Source organism: Staurois parvus, unplaced genomic scaffold (assembly GCF_062004578.1).
Source record: "Staurois parvus isolate SC_StPar_1 unplaced genomic scaffold, SC_StPar_1.0 ptg000024l, whole genome shotgun sequence".
NCBI classification, from domain to species: domain Eukaryota; kingdom Metazoa; phylum Chordata; class Amphibia; order Anura; family Ranidae; genus Staurois; species Staurois parvus.
The window spans coordinates 2,227,258-2,243,435 of record NW_028317820.1 but is presented as its reverse complement, the minus strand read 5'-3'; the positions used below and the strand labels follow the sequence as shown (position 1 = coordinate 2,243,435).

At 42.4% G+C, this 16,178-nt stretch overlaps 1 protein-coding gene across 1 annotated transcript in view; it reads right to left on the bottom strand.

The window, feature by feature from the left end:
* Positions 1-16,178, bottom strand: part of CD19 (CD19 molecule) — a 60,593-nt gene that overhangs the window by 10,442 nt on the left and 33,973 nt on the right. Inside the window, exons 5-7 of the mRNA XM_089693483.1 lie at positions 10,270-10,306; positions 9,255-9,313; positions 249-350 (exon numbers count right to left, since the gene is read on the bottom strand). Of these exons, the coding sequence (XP_089549609.1) occupies positions 249-350; positions 9,255-9,313; positions 10,270-10,306 (198 nt within the window). The remainder of the gene's footprint in view (positions 1-248; positions 351-9,254; positions 9,314-10,269; positions 10,307-16,178) is intronic.

The following is a 16,178-nucleotide window of genomic DNA, read 5'->3' as shown; positions in this document are numbered from 1 at the left end:
TGTTTGCACACCCAAAAAAACCACATGTGTGTCGAGAGCACATGCCGCAGGACATTTACAACCCCTCACGGAAAGGTTCCAAACGCTATTTGTGATCGGGACCTTTCCGATCATGTGACCTCCAATTATGGCGGCACATGACCCTAAACCACGCCCCGCCTCCCGGTGTCACAAACAATTTAAAGGGCCAGGAGGCGCGGTCGCCAAGGGGTTAAAGGGTTCCAGGAGAACGTGCTCATCTTACGTACCTTCAGACACGTCCAGAAATGAGCTTTTGTTTGAGAAATGGTCACCGCTGATGTCTTTGGTCGGAGAGACGTTCTGATACATGTCATCCTGCTTCCCTTTTACTATTGATTGGAGGAAACAGAAATACAAAATCAATAACAGACACACACATATAGGAAAAGTGACATTTAAACAGATCCAATAGAACACTTGAAGTCTTATGCCCCGTGTGACGGGAGTCATTTTGGGTGGGGGGCCCATGGAACCCAGCTCACTTTGGAGAGGTGGGGAGACCCCTGTCTCAGCTCCCCATATCCCTCTTATGTTTAAATCACCCTGTGCCTGTATATATACATGATTTTGCATGTCTGGGTAGGGGGCACGCCGCCATTTGCGGCCTCGGCTGTCAATCACCAGGTTCCAGACGGTAATTACTCGCCGGCACCCGGTGATCACCGAGCATTACTGATGGGGGAGAGAACTGTATGTAAACAATATAGTTCTCTCCCCTGTCAGCTCCAGAGCCATACAAAGCAGTGTGCTTACAGTGGAAAGCACACACACACAGTCTCATAGTAAAAATCACACCGCACACAGTTAACCCTTTGATCATCCCAGATTATTATTATTATTATACAGTATTTATAAAGTGCTTGCTGTGAGGAGTGGAGTTTGCATGCTGGGTGGTACTTGGATATTAGGTCAGTGATGTAGTACGGGGCAGTATGGTGGACGGCTTTGTATGTCAGTGTTAGGATTCTGAATTTGATCCGTTGCGCAATCGGAAGCCAGTGGAGGGATTGGCAGAGGGGGGTGGCGGAGATGGATGTTAACCACTTCCTGCCCAGTGTCATTAGTACAGTGTCAGTGCTTTTTATTAACACTGATCACTGTACTGGTGTCACTGGGGATGTCAGGGACACCAAGTCAGCTCCCCCCCCCAGTGTCAGAATGCCCGCCGCAGTCCCGTTATAAGTTGCTGATTGCCGCCATTACTAGTAAGAAAAATTCCAGTATATATACCACCATTTGTAGACGCTATAACTTTCACGTAAACCAATTAATTTACACGTATTGGGATTTTGTTTTAGCAAAGTCATGCAGAATACATTTTCACCTAAATTTATGACTGTATTTGATTTTTAAAATTTTTCTACTGGACATGTTTAATAGCAAAAGTCAAAAATATAGTTTTTTTCTCAAAATTGTTGTTTTTTTTTTCATTTATAGCGCCAAAAATAAAAACCGCATAGATGATCAAATACACCAAAAGAAAATTCTATTTGTGGGGATTAAAGGCCGTAAATTTCATTTGGGTGCAGCACTGCATGACCGCGCAATTGTCAGTTAAAATGACGCAGCGCCGTAACAAAAAATGGCCTGGTCGGGGGGGGAATCCTCTGGAGGGTAAGTGGTTAAAGCAGAGCGAGCTCGTTTAGAACTTAACCTCCGTCTCACCACAAAAGCAGAAAAACAACTACGTTGGATGAATCATAAACTCTTCATGTGGCGGGACAGACCGGGTTTCCTATTAGCACATAAACTTACCCCTAAATATATTCACTCGGTGCTTCCCAAACGTGGGCTCACGGGGGGGTGGGGGGGGGGTCATATCAAGATCCTCAGAAGATCCTTCAGGAATTTCATGACTTTTATGCTACCCTATATGGCCAACCCCAGCCTGTTGAGCATATCTCAATTCAAAATTTTCTGGAAACTTTACGTCTTCCATCCCTCACCGAGGCCCATAGAGGACTTATGGAACAACCTATTACTGACGCGGAGCTTAGCAAAGTCATTAAATTACTATCGTCACATAAATCCCCGGCCCCGACGGTCTTCCAAATAACTATTATAAAACTTTTTCCGAACACCTTCTCCCCCATATGACTCTTTATTTTAATTCTTTAATAGAGAAGGGTGTGGTTCCTTTATAGGAGAACAAAGCGTATATCCGTGTCATTCTGAAGCCTAATAAACACTCTACTGATGTTCACAATTATCGCCCCATTTCATTCATTTCATAAGGACCAGTCGGGTTTCATCTCTGGTCATCAAATATTGGAACAGATTCGCCGGTCTATCACTCTGATCTCAGCTGTCCGCTCTAAGGGCTCATGTACACGGCGCATTTGGAAAACTCTTCTGACAGCTGGAAACTGCTAGAAAACGTAGGTTAAAAAACGGCAGTTTAGCCACGTTTGCTAATCACGTTTATGCGCATTTAGCCGCGTTTATGTGAATTTGCGTTTAGAAGAATTTTCAACCACTTTCCGTCCGGCCGCTGTATATAAATGGCCGGAGGGTGGCAGTGCAGGGGCCGGTTGCCATTCATAAACGGCACCCGCCATTCTTGACTGTGCGCGCTTCCTGGGAGCGTGCAGAACAGCGATCCAGTGCCCGCTGTGTACGGGACCTCTGTGTGAGATCTTGATCATGTGATCACTGATTGGCCAATCAGTGATCACATAAATAGGTGTAAGCAAGATGTCACTTCTGACATTGCTTACTACGTGTGAAATCTGTGAATGATCACAGAGATCACATGGTACAGGGCTATTCACAACAGCCTTGTACTATGTGACATAGTATTTCTCAATGTCTGCAGGAATGCAGCCAGAGAGGAGAAATTATTGCTTTTACAGCCTTTATGGGTGTAGAAGCAATCAGTGTAAAAAAAAAAAATCTTCATCACCCCCCACAAGTAGTACAGTGTCACCATGGTGACACTGTACTGCTAGGGTGACAGTATGTTAAAAAACAAAACATAAATAATAATATACAAATAAAAATGTAAAAAAACATTTTTGAAAAACTATAATTTTTGTTTATAAACTAATTTACGTTATTTTTTTTTACTAAAAAGATAACTGAATAAATGTTGGCCAAGATTTATGAAAAAAGATTATTTATTTGCAAAATTTTTCAAAATGTTTGGACTTTCTCATTTATATAGCAAAAAATAAAGATCCCAGTGGTGAATAAATACCACCAAAATAAAGTCTGTCTCAAAAAAATGCTAAATAAATTCATATGGGTACAGTGTTGCATGACCGCGCAATTGTCATTCAAAGTGTGATAGCGCTGAAAGCTGAAAATTGGCCTGGACAGGAAGGGGGTAAAAGTGTCCAGACCTGAAGTGGTTAAAAGATAACCTCAAGAGACCCTCCCAAATGCCCAGAATGCACTGAAAAACAGTAAAAAATTAACTATTTCAGAAATTTTGAGAGGAATAGAGAGAGCAGAAGCAGAGAGAGCAGTATGTGTGGAGATGACCTGTCTTTTCTGGTTGTATTCACTATGGATCCCATCATGAGCATAATGCGGCGCGTTCTGCCATTGTTTCCTTCACGTGAAACCTGGAACTGACTGCGCTGGTGTACCGGGTCCATTTGAATACATGGAAAACGATTTGCATGTATCTTTGATAAAGAAAAAAGGCTCCGGACAGCATCTGGATATGAACCTGTCAAAAAACGCATCTAAAAGCAAACGCTTGTAAACACGGTTTGGCGTTTGAAACTCCAGTAAAATCTACTCCTGAACGCAATTTTGGTGAGTTCAAGAAAACAACTGTAAACTCAACTGCTTGTAATTGGCGATGTGTACATGGACACATAGGAAAACATTAGGGAGAGTTCAGGGGCTGCTGAAAAAAACGCTGAACAGCTCCTAAACGTGAGTTTATCAGTTGCAGTGTACATGAGCTCTTACTGGGAAGCTCCTCTCTCAAGGAAGCTTGTGCTTCTCTCTTCAGACCTTCATAAGGCTTTTGATAGCTTCATTTGGGAGTATTTGTTTGCTACCCTACAGGCCTTTGGATTTGATCCTACGTTTCTTGCTTTATTGCATTCGTTATATGATACTCCCTTGGCTCAAATTTACATTAGAGGTTATAGATCCAAATTCAACGTGGCACTAGACAGGGCTGTCCACTTTTCCCATTGCTTTTCGCTCTGGCGATTGAACCCTTAGCTATCCATTCCCATCCTAAAATCCATGGCATCCGTTGTGGACAACAAGACCATAAATGTGCCCTATTTGCTGGCAATGTCCTTATGTATATCACCTCTCCTTTGATCACCATACTTACTGTCTCTGTTGTGCCAATTCTCTGCTCTTTCTGTGCCGTTTCTAAACTCCCAAAAAACGACATGCCTTAACATTTCCTTACCCGTTTCTGTAGATAGGCAGCTCAGAACTACTTATGACTTTCAATGGGCAGGTAACTCTTTACCCTTTCTAGGAATCCACTTGACTGCTTCAGTCGAGACCCTCTGTCAAGCTAATTATCCTCCCCTTTGTAAAAAACGTGGGCTGATTACTCCTTGTCCTGGTTTGGCAGAGTCAACTTGATTAAAATGACATTTTTGCCCTGAATCATATATTATTTTAGAACCTTACCAATTCCTAGATGGGAGCTGCAGCATCTACAAGCTGAGGTTCTCCACTTTGTTTGGAATAATAGAAGACCTCAGGTGAACCAAGAGACATTATGGGGGAGATTTACTAAAGTTGGTTCACTCCGAATCTGGTGCACCTGTGTATGTCAGCCAATCAGCTTCTAACTTCAGCTTGTTCAATCAAGCTTTGGCAATAAAACCTGGAAGCTGATTGGTTTCTATGCAGAAATGAGCCTGATTTTGCACTTTCCAGCTTTAGTAAATAAACCGTTATATGCCTCTAAACCACGAGGTGGGATTGGCCTTCCTAATCTTCATGCATATTTTCAAGCTGCTCAAATTGCTCAACTGGCCTACACCACTGCTAAAGGATTTACCCCTCTCTGGGTTTCTATAGAAGCTCTTTCCTGCCACCCCTAGCAGTCAGCTCATTACTTTGGCTTCCTAATCGATCGAATCCTCCTATACTATGCCCCATTTTGTCTCATTCATTGACAGTCTGAGACAGAGTACATCTTCGCAAATCATTGGCATCTCCACATACACCCTAGGCTCCGATCTTTTGTAATCCTGAATTTGTACCTGGTTTAGTACTTGCCCCGTTTCAATGGTGGATCAATAAAGGATGGTTGCGGATAGGTGACTACTTTAAGGGTGATGGAATACACTCTTTACAGTATTTTAAAGTTGCAAATGTCCACTATCGAAATCTTCAGATATAATCAGATTGTTTAATTTATTCGTTCGAAGTTTACTTTATTGGATGAACCACCCTTACTTACTAACTTTGAACTCATGTCAGAACAGGGATATTCCTAGAGCAGGGGTGTCAAACTAGTGGCCCTCCAGCTGTTGCAAACTACAAGTTCTACCATGCCTCTGGCTTTGGGAGTCATGCTTGTAACTGCCATTCTTGCAATGCCTCATGGAACTTGTAGTTTGGTAACAGCTGGAGGACCGTCAGCTTGACACCCGTGCCCTAGAGGCCATGTCTCCACAGTGAATGCTCTCCTCACTGATCCGAACTGTACGCTTCTCTATATGGAGCATTGGGAACGGGACCTGAATGTCAATTATGACCTATCGGATTGGCAAGACATTGCCCTGCACTTTCTAAAGTTTCCATCAATACTACCCTAATTGAAGCAAATTATAAAGCGTTGTTATGATGGTACTTGGTCCTTACTCGGACTGTGAGGATGCATCCATCTGCTTCAACGATATGTTTCCGGCATTGAGGTGGGTTCTATGTTTCAAATCTGGTGGCAATGTCTGATAGCAACCAGGTTTTGGATTTGCATGTTTAATTTCATTAATTCGGTAATGGGGTTAAATATTTGCAGATCCGGCCCTCTTTCATAAGTTCCCAGATAATGTTCCCAAAAAGTCCCATAAATTGATCACCTATATGTTGTTGGCAGCAAGAATTCCTATAGCTAGACATTGGAAGCAATTGGTTATCCCGCTTGACTATGTTAAGAATACATTGAACTGGATTAGATTAATGACAAGCTCACCTGTATACTACACAATGATACTAGAGAATTTGACAAAATTTGGGACCCGTGGATTTAATATATTTCTGTGCCATAATGTCCCCCAAGTTGACCCTCTCCTTCTCCTTTTTCTATTCTTTATCATTTTCTCTTTGTCTATTAGGGTGGATTATCCTCAATCTTTATATGTTCTACAATATTTATCCTGCCTTAAACGACAATTACTCTGTGTGTAATTTCAGGTCCATGAACAGTGGTTCTTCTCTTTTCCCTCTCACTACACTTCCTAACTTCCCCTCTCCCGGCTCCCTTCCCTGTTCCCTCCCTCTTCCCTTTCCTTCCGCTGTGCCAGTCCCCTATGTATGGCAGATAAGGGTTCTGGTCCTTGGTCTAGACCAGGGGCTTCAAACTGCTGGCCCTCCAGCTGTTGCGAAACTACAAGTCCCATCATGCCTCTGCTTTTGGAAGTCATGCTTGTAATTGTCCCCTCATGGGACTTGTAGTTTGGCAACAGCTGGAGGGCCACCGGTTTGACACCCGTGGTCTAGATGGTTCAATAAGTACTCTACAGAGTTCTTAATCTCCTGTTACATGTTTTATGTTTGATCAACTTTCCTACTTGCATTGTGTTATGATCTATATTATTGACAGGACATTTTTCATTAGTATTACCTGTTATTTGAAAAAATGTTCAATAAACACTATTGGAATATAAACAGATCCAATGAAGGCTGGAAGGGCGCTTTGGCTGGAATTTGAACATCCAGGGGTCTCATTATCAATGCGCTTTCCTAGAATTCACACAACTTTCTCCCAAGATTCACCCATTTTTTAAATTGAACAGTTTGTGAAAAATCTTGGGTGAGAGCTGTGTGAATCTTAGGTGAAAACATCAATGTGGGAAGCACAGTGGCTAAATGGTTAGCATTTCTGCCTGGCAGCAATAGGGTCTGCGATTCGAATTCTAACCACGGCACCACCTGCCTGGAGTTTGCATGTTCTCCCTGTGCCTGCGTGGGTTTCCTCTGGGTACTCTGGTTTCCTCCCACACTCCAAAGACATGCTGGTAGGTTAATTGTCTCCTATCTGAGATTGGTCCTAGTATGTGTATGTATGAATGTGAGTTAGGGGCCTTAGATTGTACACTCCTTGAGGGTTAGGGACTGATGTGAATGTACAACATATAAATATATGTAAACCACTGCATAAAATTGATGGTGCTATATAAGTACCTGAAATAAATAAATTATATAGACCCCCTGAGTCTTACAGGGGAACTTCAGTCCTTATTACCTCTGGCCCTGCCCCATACCTGGCACTTCTTGGTTTTTCACATGTGCTGAAGGGCTCTGTCCATCCATCTGCATATAAATGGAGCATGTACAGGTGTACTACAGGGTTCTGCCGGGACCCAAAGCAAGGGTAGAGCCCTTTGGTTCCCAGGAGAGCCCTGCAGCACATCTGTGCGTGCATGCGATTGTTTCAATGCCTGCACAGACACAGCAAGGTTTGCAGCACAGGGCACCCAAAACCTTGTGACATATCTATGCACACGTGAAATCTTAGGGGGGGAGAGCAAATATCATTCTATGAAGTGCTGAATTGCAACAAAAAAGCAGATGTAAACAAATGTATATACAGGCGTAACTTTCAGTTTATGAATGAAAATCCATTGAAAATAATGCCTCGGTTTACGATTTTGTTTCTCAATATGAACGGATTAATTTGACTTTTTTCTGACCTCTGGAACAGATTAATTGGTTTTCAATCAGGGGTGGACTGACAACTCATGGGGCCCCTGGGCAATAAGGGATCATGGGGCCCCTGTGTCCTTGCCCACACCCTAAAAAGCCTATGAAAAAGCCAATGAAAGGTACCAGGGGCATCTTATGGGGCCCCCTACTGACCCCAGGCCCTCGGGCAGTGCCCGAGTGCTCGAATGGTCAGTCCGCCCCTGTTTTCAATGCATTTACAATGTTTTTTAATCATGTCCCTGTACAGTATTTATGCCTTTAAAGTGCACTATATAAAGCGTTTTGAACAGATAAAAGTCTTTTATTAATTGGTTTTCAATGCATTCCTATGGGAAACCGCATTTCGGTTTACAAATTTTCCGCAATACGAAAAGTCCCGCAGAACGCATGAAATTCGTAAACTGAGGTATGCCGGTATACTTTATATGTGAGAGAGGAAGGGGGGAGAAGGCAGGGAAAATAATTTTTTATTTAGGGTGAAGATCAACTGTGGGTGTAGGATTATAACTTTTTTTTTTTTCTTTCTATGGTTGAACTGGATGGACTTTTGTCTTTTTTCAGCCGGACTAACTATATAGGATTTGCTTTATATTTCTGAACCTGTTCAGGTCTGCATATGAAGTTTTCACAATGACCTACCCCTCCCCCCCCCCTTTTTTATTTGGCTTTACAAAAGCCACACCTAGACTGATCGAACGTTGACCGGTTTAGCATGAACCAGCTGAATTTTGATCCGTCTGTGGGCAAGCTAGGTGTACTGAAGTCGATCCATCGATCTACGTCAGTAGAACCCGCCTGTTGGGTTTTTTTGTATTCTGATGGTAGAAGACTCCCCGAGCTCCTTGCTGGCAGAACACAATAGCACTGCCAAAGGAATTCCCCCATCAACACAGTGTTGCTGTGGAAATCAAGCAATTGTTTTTCCTTCCACCCGTGGTTGAAGGAAAGAAAATGGCATAATGTATGGTTGACCTTACTTTGAGGCTGACTCTTTAGCATGTAAGTCAGAGATGAGGGGCCTCCTAAGATCTGACAGTTGCTGCCCTGTCACCTGCCTGACCCCCGCTGATAACATACACCATCTTCCATCTCCTGAGTGTGCATAACATAATCAAACAACAGCCCCCCAAGTTGTCATTTTATACTGCTGTGCACACTCAGGAGCTCTTTGACAGCATTTGTTACCAGGCTATGCAGTAGACAAAGCAGGCTTCCTTCCAACTTTAATTCTTGCATCTTTCATAAATAAGACAGTTATACTTATTTTAGACATAACATTCAGTTTCTTGCATAAGCCCAGCCATGACTGGTTCTCTTCATGGCACCCGCAGAATGAGAGAAGAATACTGTGGCGGTCAGCCACACCAGCTCACCTGGATCCTGATTGATGGATTCCATGTACAGGTTCCTGGCTGTGCTCACCTTGAAAAACCTGACATGAAGAGGGAATGATAATGTATTACCCATGTTGCTTTGAAGCATGCAACATTTTCATTACATATCTTCTTTTATTCCCAGGGATGTCATCACTGGGTCTCTGTGCTTCTCTATATACTAGAGACAGATCATGGCTGGTGGGAGGGGATAGCAGGGTGCTGTACATAGCTTCCTGAAAACATCACAGCTCCTTGCCTCAGTACTCCTCTCAAGAGTTCTCAGCTCCACTGAAAGCCGTGGGAGGAGTTATACACAAATGAAAACACCTTGATGGGCGGAGGTCCTGAGGCTGACTCTGGAGACAGGAGCTGGAGCTAAGAGTCTTCTCTGGGGTCTGCTGTTTGCTGCCTTTGTCAGCTGCCTGATCCCACGAGGAGGACCCGTGCGGTTTTACAGCTCCAGAGTGTGTCAAATCTTATAGCCATTTAGAGTTACATGACTCTTAACTATGAGGCTTTGTGGTTTGCCACTGTTAGGCGCACTCAGGAGATGGAAGGCAGCATAAGGAAGTTTATAGGGCAGCAGGCCTCAGACCTCAGGGGGCCTTCCAGTTCCAGGGCTGGATAAAAAGTAAAGATAAATAAGAGGGCAAATGGTATATCTCTATTACACATTAAAAAAATAAAAAATAATAAAATTCTTGTAAAATCCCAACAGTGACAGTGTTTTTAATCCCCTTACTGCCGACTCGGTGGGTAGGTGTGATCACTGTGATTGGCTGTCTCGGTGGTCATGTGATTGGAAGCCTGCCATACTGGGAGCTTCACTAACCGCACAGTCAAAGTGCTGGGGGCGCTAAGTCAGCGTGCCTGCTCCCATACATGCAAACAGCGACCGCTGTGCTACCACAATAATGCATTTGGTTGGTGGTATAAAGCACATATTATTTTTGGCCTTGCAGACCCGGTCTGATACAAATCAGGATTTAAAAAAAAATTTTAATTTTCTTACCGTGCCTGGGCTTTCCTCCGTTTTTCTGCTTTCCTTCCTGAAAAGTAAAAGTTGTCACTGTCTGAATACACACATTTATCCTGTTATTAGTATCTGATCGTCAGTGTTAGTATAATGATAGAGCAAAAACAGGGAGCATATTGTGTTTTCCACCCTGTGATATACTGCATTGTGCTGAAGAGAACTCTAACAGGGACAAAGTCAGAATGGTAATGAGGGATTCAGTGAGCGCTAACCAACACAGCAGCTGATACACTAAAAAGGAAAACCATCAACCTTCAAACAAACAATATAAAATAAATAGTGCAGCGCTAGATGTTATATGACTGTACCAATATTGAAGATGGTGCAATATCCCTTACTTAAATGTCAACGGGTGTAGACCACATACATATGTGTGACCAAACACACTGCATGTGATCTTCCCAAGAATTGAAAAAACGTGAGCTTCACACGACTTCACTTCACAATACAAAACGCACAATATAAATGCACAGTATAGTCCAGTCATCAAAAAGACATAGATGAGTGTATTTCAATGAAATCCTTATGATGCATGTAGTCCGGCGATGTGCAGAAGAAATAATTAAATTGCGCACTCACCGGAAGCACAATTTAAATTGTGCGTTTGTGTCTTATACACCAAAGGTCACTCCGACTGTAGATGAAGGGAAGCTCTGGATAGGTGGTTCTATGATGAAAGATATCACATCCGGGGATTCCCTCTGGCAGGCAGGCTCCAAAACAGGGTCAACTGAATTTTTCTCTGGGCCTTGGGATAATCACCTGGTGGTCCTGAGGAATTAAATGCTCGATGTGGAGCAAAAAGGAATACCCATAGTGTAGTAGTTGTGTCAAATTTAAAAGGATTTATTGTATATTAAAACAAAACCACTTAACATAAGTATAAGAATAAAATCAATCCTTGTGCACTAAGGATATCATGAATGACACACTGACCAGCTGGTATAGAAGAGTGGCCGCCGGACCCCCTTGATCCGGCGGCTTAGCGTCACGGCTAGCAGAGGCTCCTCCTTGACGCGCGTTTCGTATCACACGTACATCATCAGAAGGAATAAGAGCCATAGCTGCCGGACGCCACAAAAGTCATATATATAGTGTATTGTAAGCCTGTATTCAGGTTAATTGGGTGCCATTTTGTCAAAGTCCCGCATACTGCGCATGTGCGGGCGTCCGGGCGCCATTTTATAGTAGCCCAATGGTGTATGTATCCACCGCATACCCAACCGCGGTGGAACATATTATATATAAATCTATAAGCTAGTGGGGAGGAGCTCATCCCTCTCTCCCACATATCACAGTCCCAGGCTTCCCCAGGTGCCCCCAAGAGGAGATAAAAGAGGCGCCGATCGATACAGGTCGGCGCCATATTCCCGGGGGCTGGCTGTATAAGTGCGCATGCGCAGATGAGCACAGCGGACCGACGCCATTTTGCCGTGGGCCGGTGCAGCAGTGCGCATGCGCGAACGGAATCGCCATATTCCCGTGGTCTAACAGGATGAGGACACACTCTACCTGCACAAATACAGGGACAGTGAATGGACAATATTATAGTGAATGAGCACAACGGACCGACGCCATTTTATCGTGGGTCGGTGCGACAGTGCGCATGCGCGAACGAAATCGCCATATTCCCGTGGTCTGACAGGATGAATACACACTTTACCTGCACAAATGCAGGGACAGTGAATGGACAATTAAGGATATATTTAAAATTTAGATAATGTCCTATTCACCTAAGGGAGGCTCTGATGTGTAGATTAAATACATCATGCTTCATTAGTAAGTGTCAGACATGGTATCTTATGTACCCATTAACACCACATGTTTACTATTGAACACTCCGTGGTGATAAAAAATCACTATAGTAAGACTAAAGATATTTTATACAATGCTTAAAACCACTGTGTATAAACAATATGGTTATATACAAAAATGTATAAAATTATACACATGTTAGCCGTTAGGGGTCATATAAAAGCAAAAACATGGGGGCTATGATGAGTGTTCATAACTATACAGTATATGTCCTCATTGAACCCACTTCAATACAATAAAATACATAAGATAAAAACAAAAATATATAAAAGTTGCAATGACAAGTATCAGAAAAAATATGAATGAAATTTCTAATTTCTAAGTGGGCCATATTAGAAAACCTTATAGGTCATAATCCACAAATAAGTGGATTGTTATAGTAGCTAAGGTCGTCCTAATCTATATTCATATGATGTTGCAATGCTCCCGACAATCCACAATGTGAATGTGAATAATCAGAATTAGACAAAGGGCCATATAAACAATTGAAGACATAGATATTAACTATTATCTATATAGCAATTTATGTCTACCTCTACATTATGGCCAAGAGGGGATAATGTTCTCATCTCGTATATCCACCTCGTTTCCATTTGGGAGACTTGTCTGAGCTTATTTGTACCTCGCCAGTGACTATGAACTACATCGATCCCTGCAAATTTCAAAAAAGTGGGGTCCCGGTTATGGTGGTATCGGAAATGTCTAGATAGAGGATGTTCTTTCCGGCCCTTTTTAATACAGTTAACGTGCTCTCTAAACCTGTCTCTGAGCCTTCTGGTGGTCCGACCAATATATTGCCGTTTGCATGGGCACTCTAAGAGGTATACCGCATAACGGCTATGACAGGTGATCAATCTGGAGATGTCATATGTTTTCTGAGTTATAGTGGAAGAGAAAAATTCAATTTTCTTTTTGCGTATACCATCTAACTTACATATAACACACTTGTTACATGGGTAAAAACCCGTCATATTGCCAAAAAACGTAGTTCTAGGGGGAGGATCTACCACATTTGGTGAGATTTTATCTCGTAAGGTAGGGGCCTTTCTGAAGACTATTTCAGGCCTATCAGGTAATGCTCTAGCTAGGATTGGATCAGCCTTAAGAATGTCCCAGTTTTTCTTAATAATCTTACTGATTTGTTTGTATTGGATAGAAAAAGATGTGATAAAGGGACAAAATTTACCGTTCTTATGTGAGGTAGAGGTGGTTAACATCATATCTCTATTCATATTTGCCACTCGGGCCATCTCATCATCTAATACTGTAGCGTTATACCCTTTCTCAATAAACCTTTCCTTTAGGACGGCGGCCTTCTGATGGTAAGTGTTAACATCTGTACATATTCTCCTTATCCTCATGAACTGGCCTTTAGGAATATTGGCCAGCCACGAGGGATGGTGGCAGCTGTCCATCGGGATGTAACTATTCCTATCCGTGTTCTTAAAGAAGGCTTCTGATATTATAGAGCCTCCATTATTGATCAATGTTACATCTAAAAAATCAATTTTGATAGTACTATAGTTAAAGGTAAGTTGAATATTGAGATTGTTATTATTTAGAGACCCGAAGAAATTGATAAGTGTCTGTTCATCCCCCTGCCAGAGGAGGAAGATATCATCAATATACCTTTTGTAGAATAAAAGTTCTGGCCAATCACGAGAGTATATTATATCTTCCTCCCACCTGGCCATGAACAAATTGGCCAGGCTGGGAGCAAACTTTGCTCCCATTGCTACGCCTCTTTTTTGCAGGTAGAATCTGTTATTAAACCAAAAATAATTGGTATGCATGGCAAAATCCAATAATTCCAGGATATATGACTTCAATTTCTTGGAGATATTAGTAGTGGTATTAAGATAGTACTTAACTGCTGATCTACCATCTTCATGGTTAATGTTACTGTACAAAGAGGCTACGTCAGCAGTTACCAAGAAAGTCATATGTTTAGGATTCCATGTAAGATTCTTGATTTCATTTAGAACCTGCTTAGTGTCTTTCAGATAAGAGGGGGTAGCTGTCACTAAGGGCTGTAGGTGGTAATCTATAAATTGACCAATCCTAGAACACAAGGATCCGATTCCACTAATAATCGGTCTCCCTGGTGGATGCACTGGGTCCTTGTGCACTTTAGGAAGACAATATATAATCGGAAGTCTTGGGGCCTTTGGACACAAGAAGTTCTTTTCTTTTGAGTTAATGATATTATTCTCAAAACCTTTACTTATCAGTTGTTTCAAAGACCGCTTGTAAGTAACAAGTGGATCTTTGGGTAATAGTTGATAGGTTTCTTTATCGTCCAGTATTCTTTGGACTTCTTTTATATAGTCTACCTTATTTAGCAGAACTACCCCTCCACCTTTGTCCGCGGGCCTTATGACTAAATCTTTATTTTCAAGTAGAGACTTTAATCCCATATCTACGCCTACTTGGTTATATGGGCGCTTTATTTTAATAGATTCCATGTCTTTAAGTACCATTTCCTTAAAGGTATTGATATGTGACTGAGTTTGAGGAGGAGGGTTGAAAAGGGAAGCATTTCTTAATTGAGATGTAGATGGTTGGGTACTATTCTGATCAATCGCTAATGGTTTGTTAAGAAAAAAACGTTTGATTGCCAATCTCCTAGTAAATTTTATCACCACGGAGTGTTCAATAGTAAACATGTGGTGTTAATGGGTACATAAGATACCATGTCTGACACTTACTAATGAAGCATGATGTATTTAATCTACACATCAGAGCCTCCCTTAGGTGAATAGGACATTATCTAAATTTTAAATATATCCTTAATTGTCCATTCACTGTCCCTGCATTTGTGCAGGTAAAGTGTGTATTCATCCTGTCAGACCACGGGAATATGGCGATTTCGTTCGCGCATGCGCACTGTCGCACCGACCCACGATAAAATGGCGTCGGTCCGTTGTGCTCATTCACTATAATATTGTCCATTCACTGTCCCTGTATTTGTGCAGGTAGAGTGTGTCCTCATCCTGTTAGACCACGGGAATATGGCGATTCCGTTCGCGCATGCGCACTGCTGCACCGGCCCACGGCAAAATGGCGTCGGTCCGCTGTGCTCATCTGCGCATGCGCACTTATACAGCCAGCCCCCGGGAATATGGCGCCGACCTGTATCGATCGGCGCCTCTTTTATCTCCTCTTGGGGGCACCTGGGGAAGCCTGGGACTGTGATATGTGGGAGAGAGGGATGAGCTCCTCCCCACTAGCTTATAGATTTATATATAATATGTTCCACCGCGGTTGGGTATGCGGTGGATACATACACCATTGGGCTACTATAAAATGGCGCCCGGACGCCCGCACATGCGCAGTATGCGGGACTTTGACAAAATGGCACCCAATTAACCTGAATACAGGCTTACAATACACTATATATATGACTTTTGTGGCGTCCGGCAGCTATGGCTCTTATTCCTTCTGATGATGTACGTGTGATACGAAACGCGCGTCAAGGAGGAGCCTCTGCTAGCCGTGACGCTAAGCCGCCGGATCAAGGGGGTCCGGCGGCCACTCTTCTATACCAGCTGGTCAGTGTGTCATTCATGATATCCTTAGTGCACAAGGATTGATTTTATTCTTATACTTATGTTAAGTGGTTTTGTTTTAATATACAATAAATCCAGTACTTAAAGACATGGAATCTATTAAAATAAAGCGCCCATATAACCAAGTAGGCGTAGATATGGGATTAAAGTCTCTACTTGAAAATAAAGATTTAGTCATAAGGCCCGCGGACAAAGGTGGAGGGGTAGTTCTGCTAAATAAGGTAGACTATATAAAAGAAGTCCAAAGAATACTGGACGATAAAGAAACCTATCAACTATTACCCAAAGATCCACTTGTTACTTACAAGCGGTCTTTGAAACAACTGATAAGTAAAGGTTTTGAGAATAATATCATTAACTCAAAAGAAAAGAACTTCTTGTGTCCAAAGGCCCCAAGACTTCCGATTATATATTGTCTTCCTAAAGTGCACAAGGACCCAGTGCATCCACCAGGGAGACCGATTATTAGTGGAATCGGATCCTTGTGTTCTAGGATTGGTC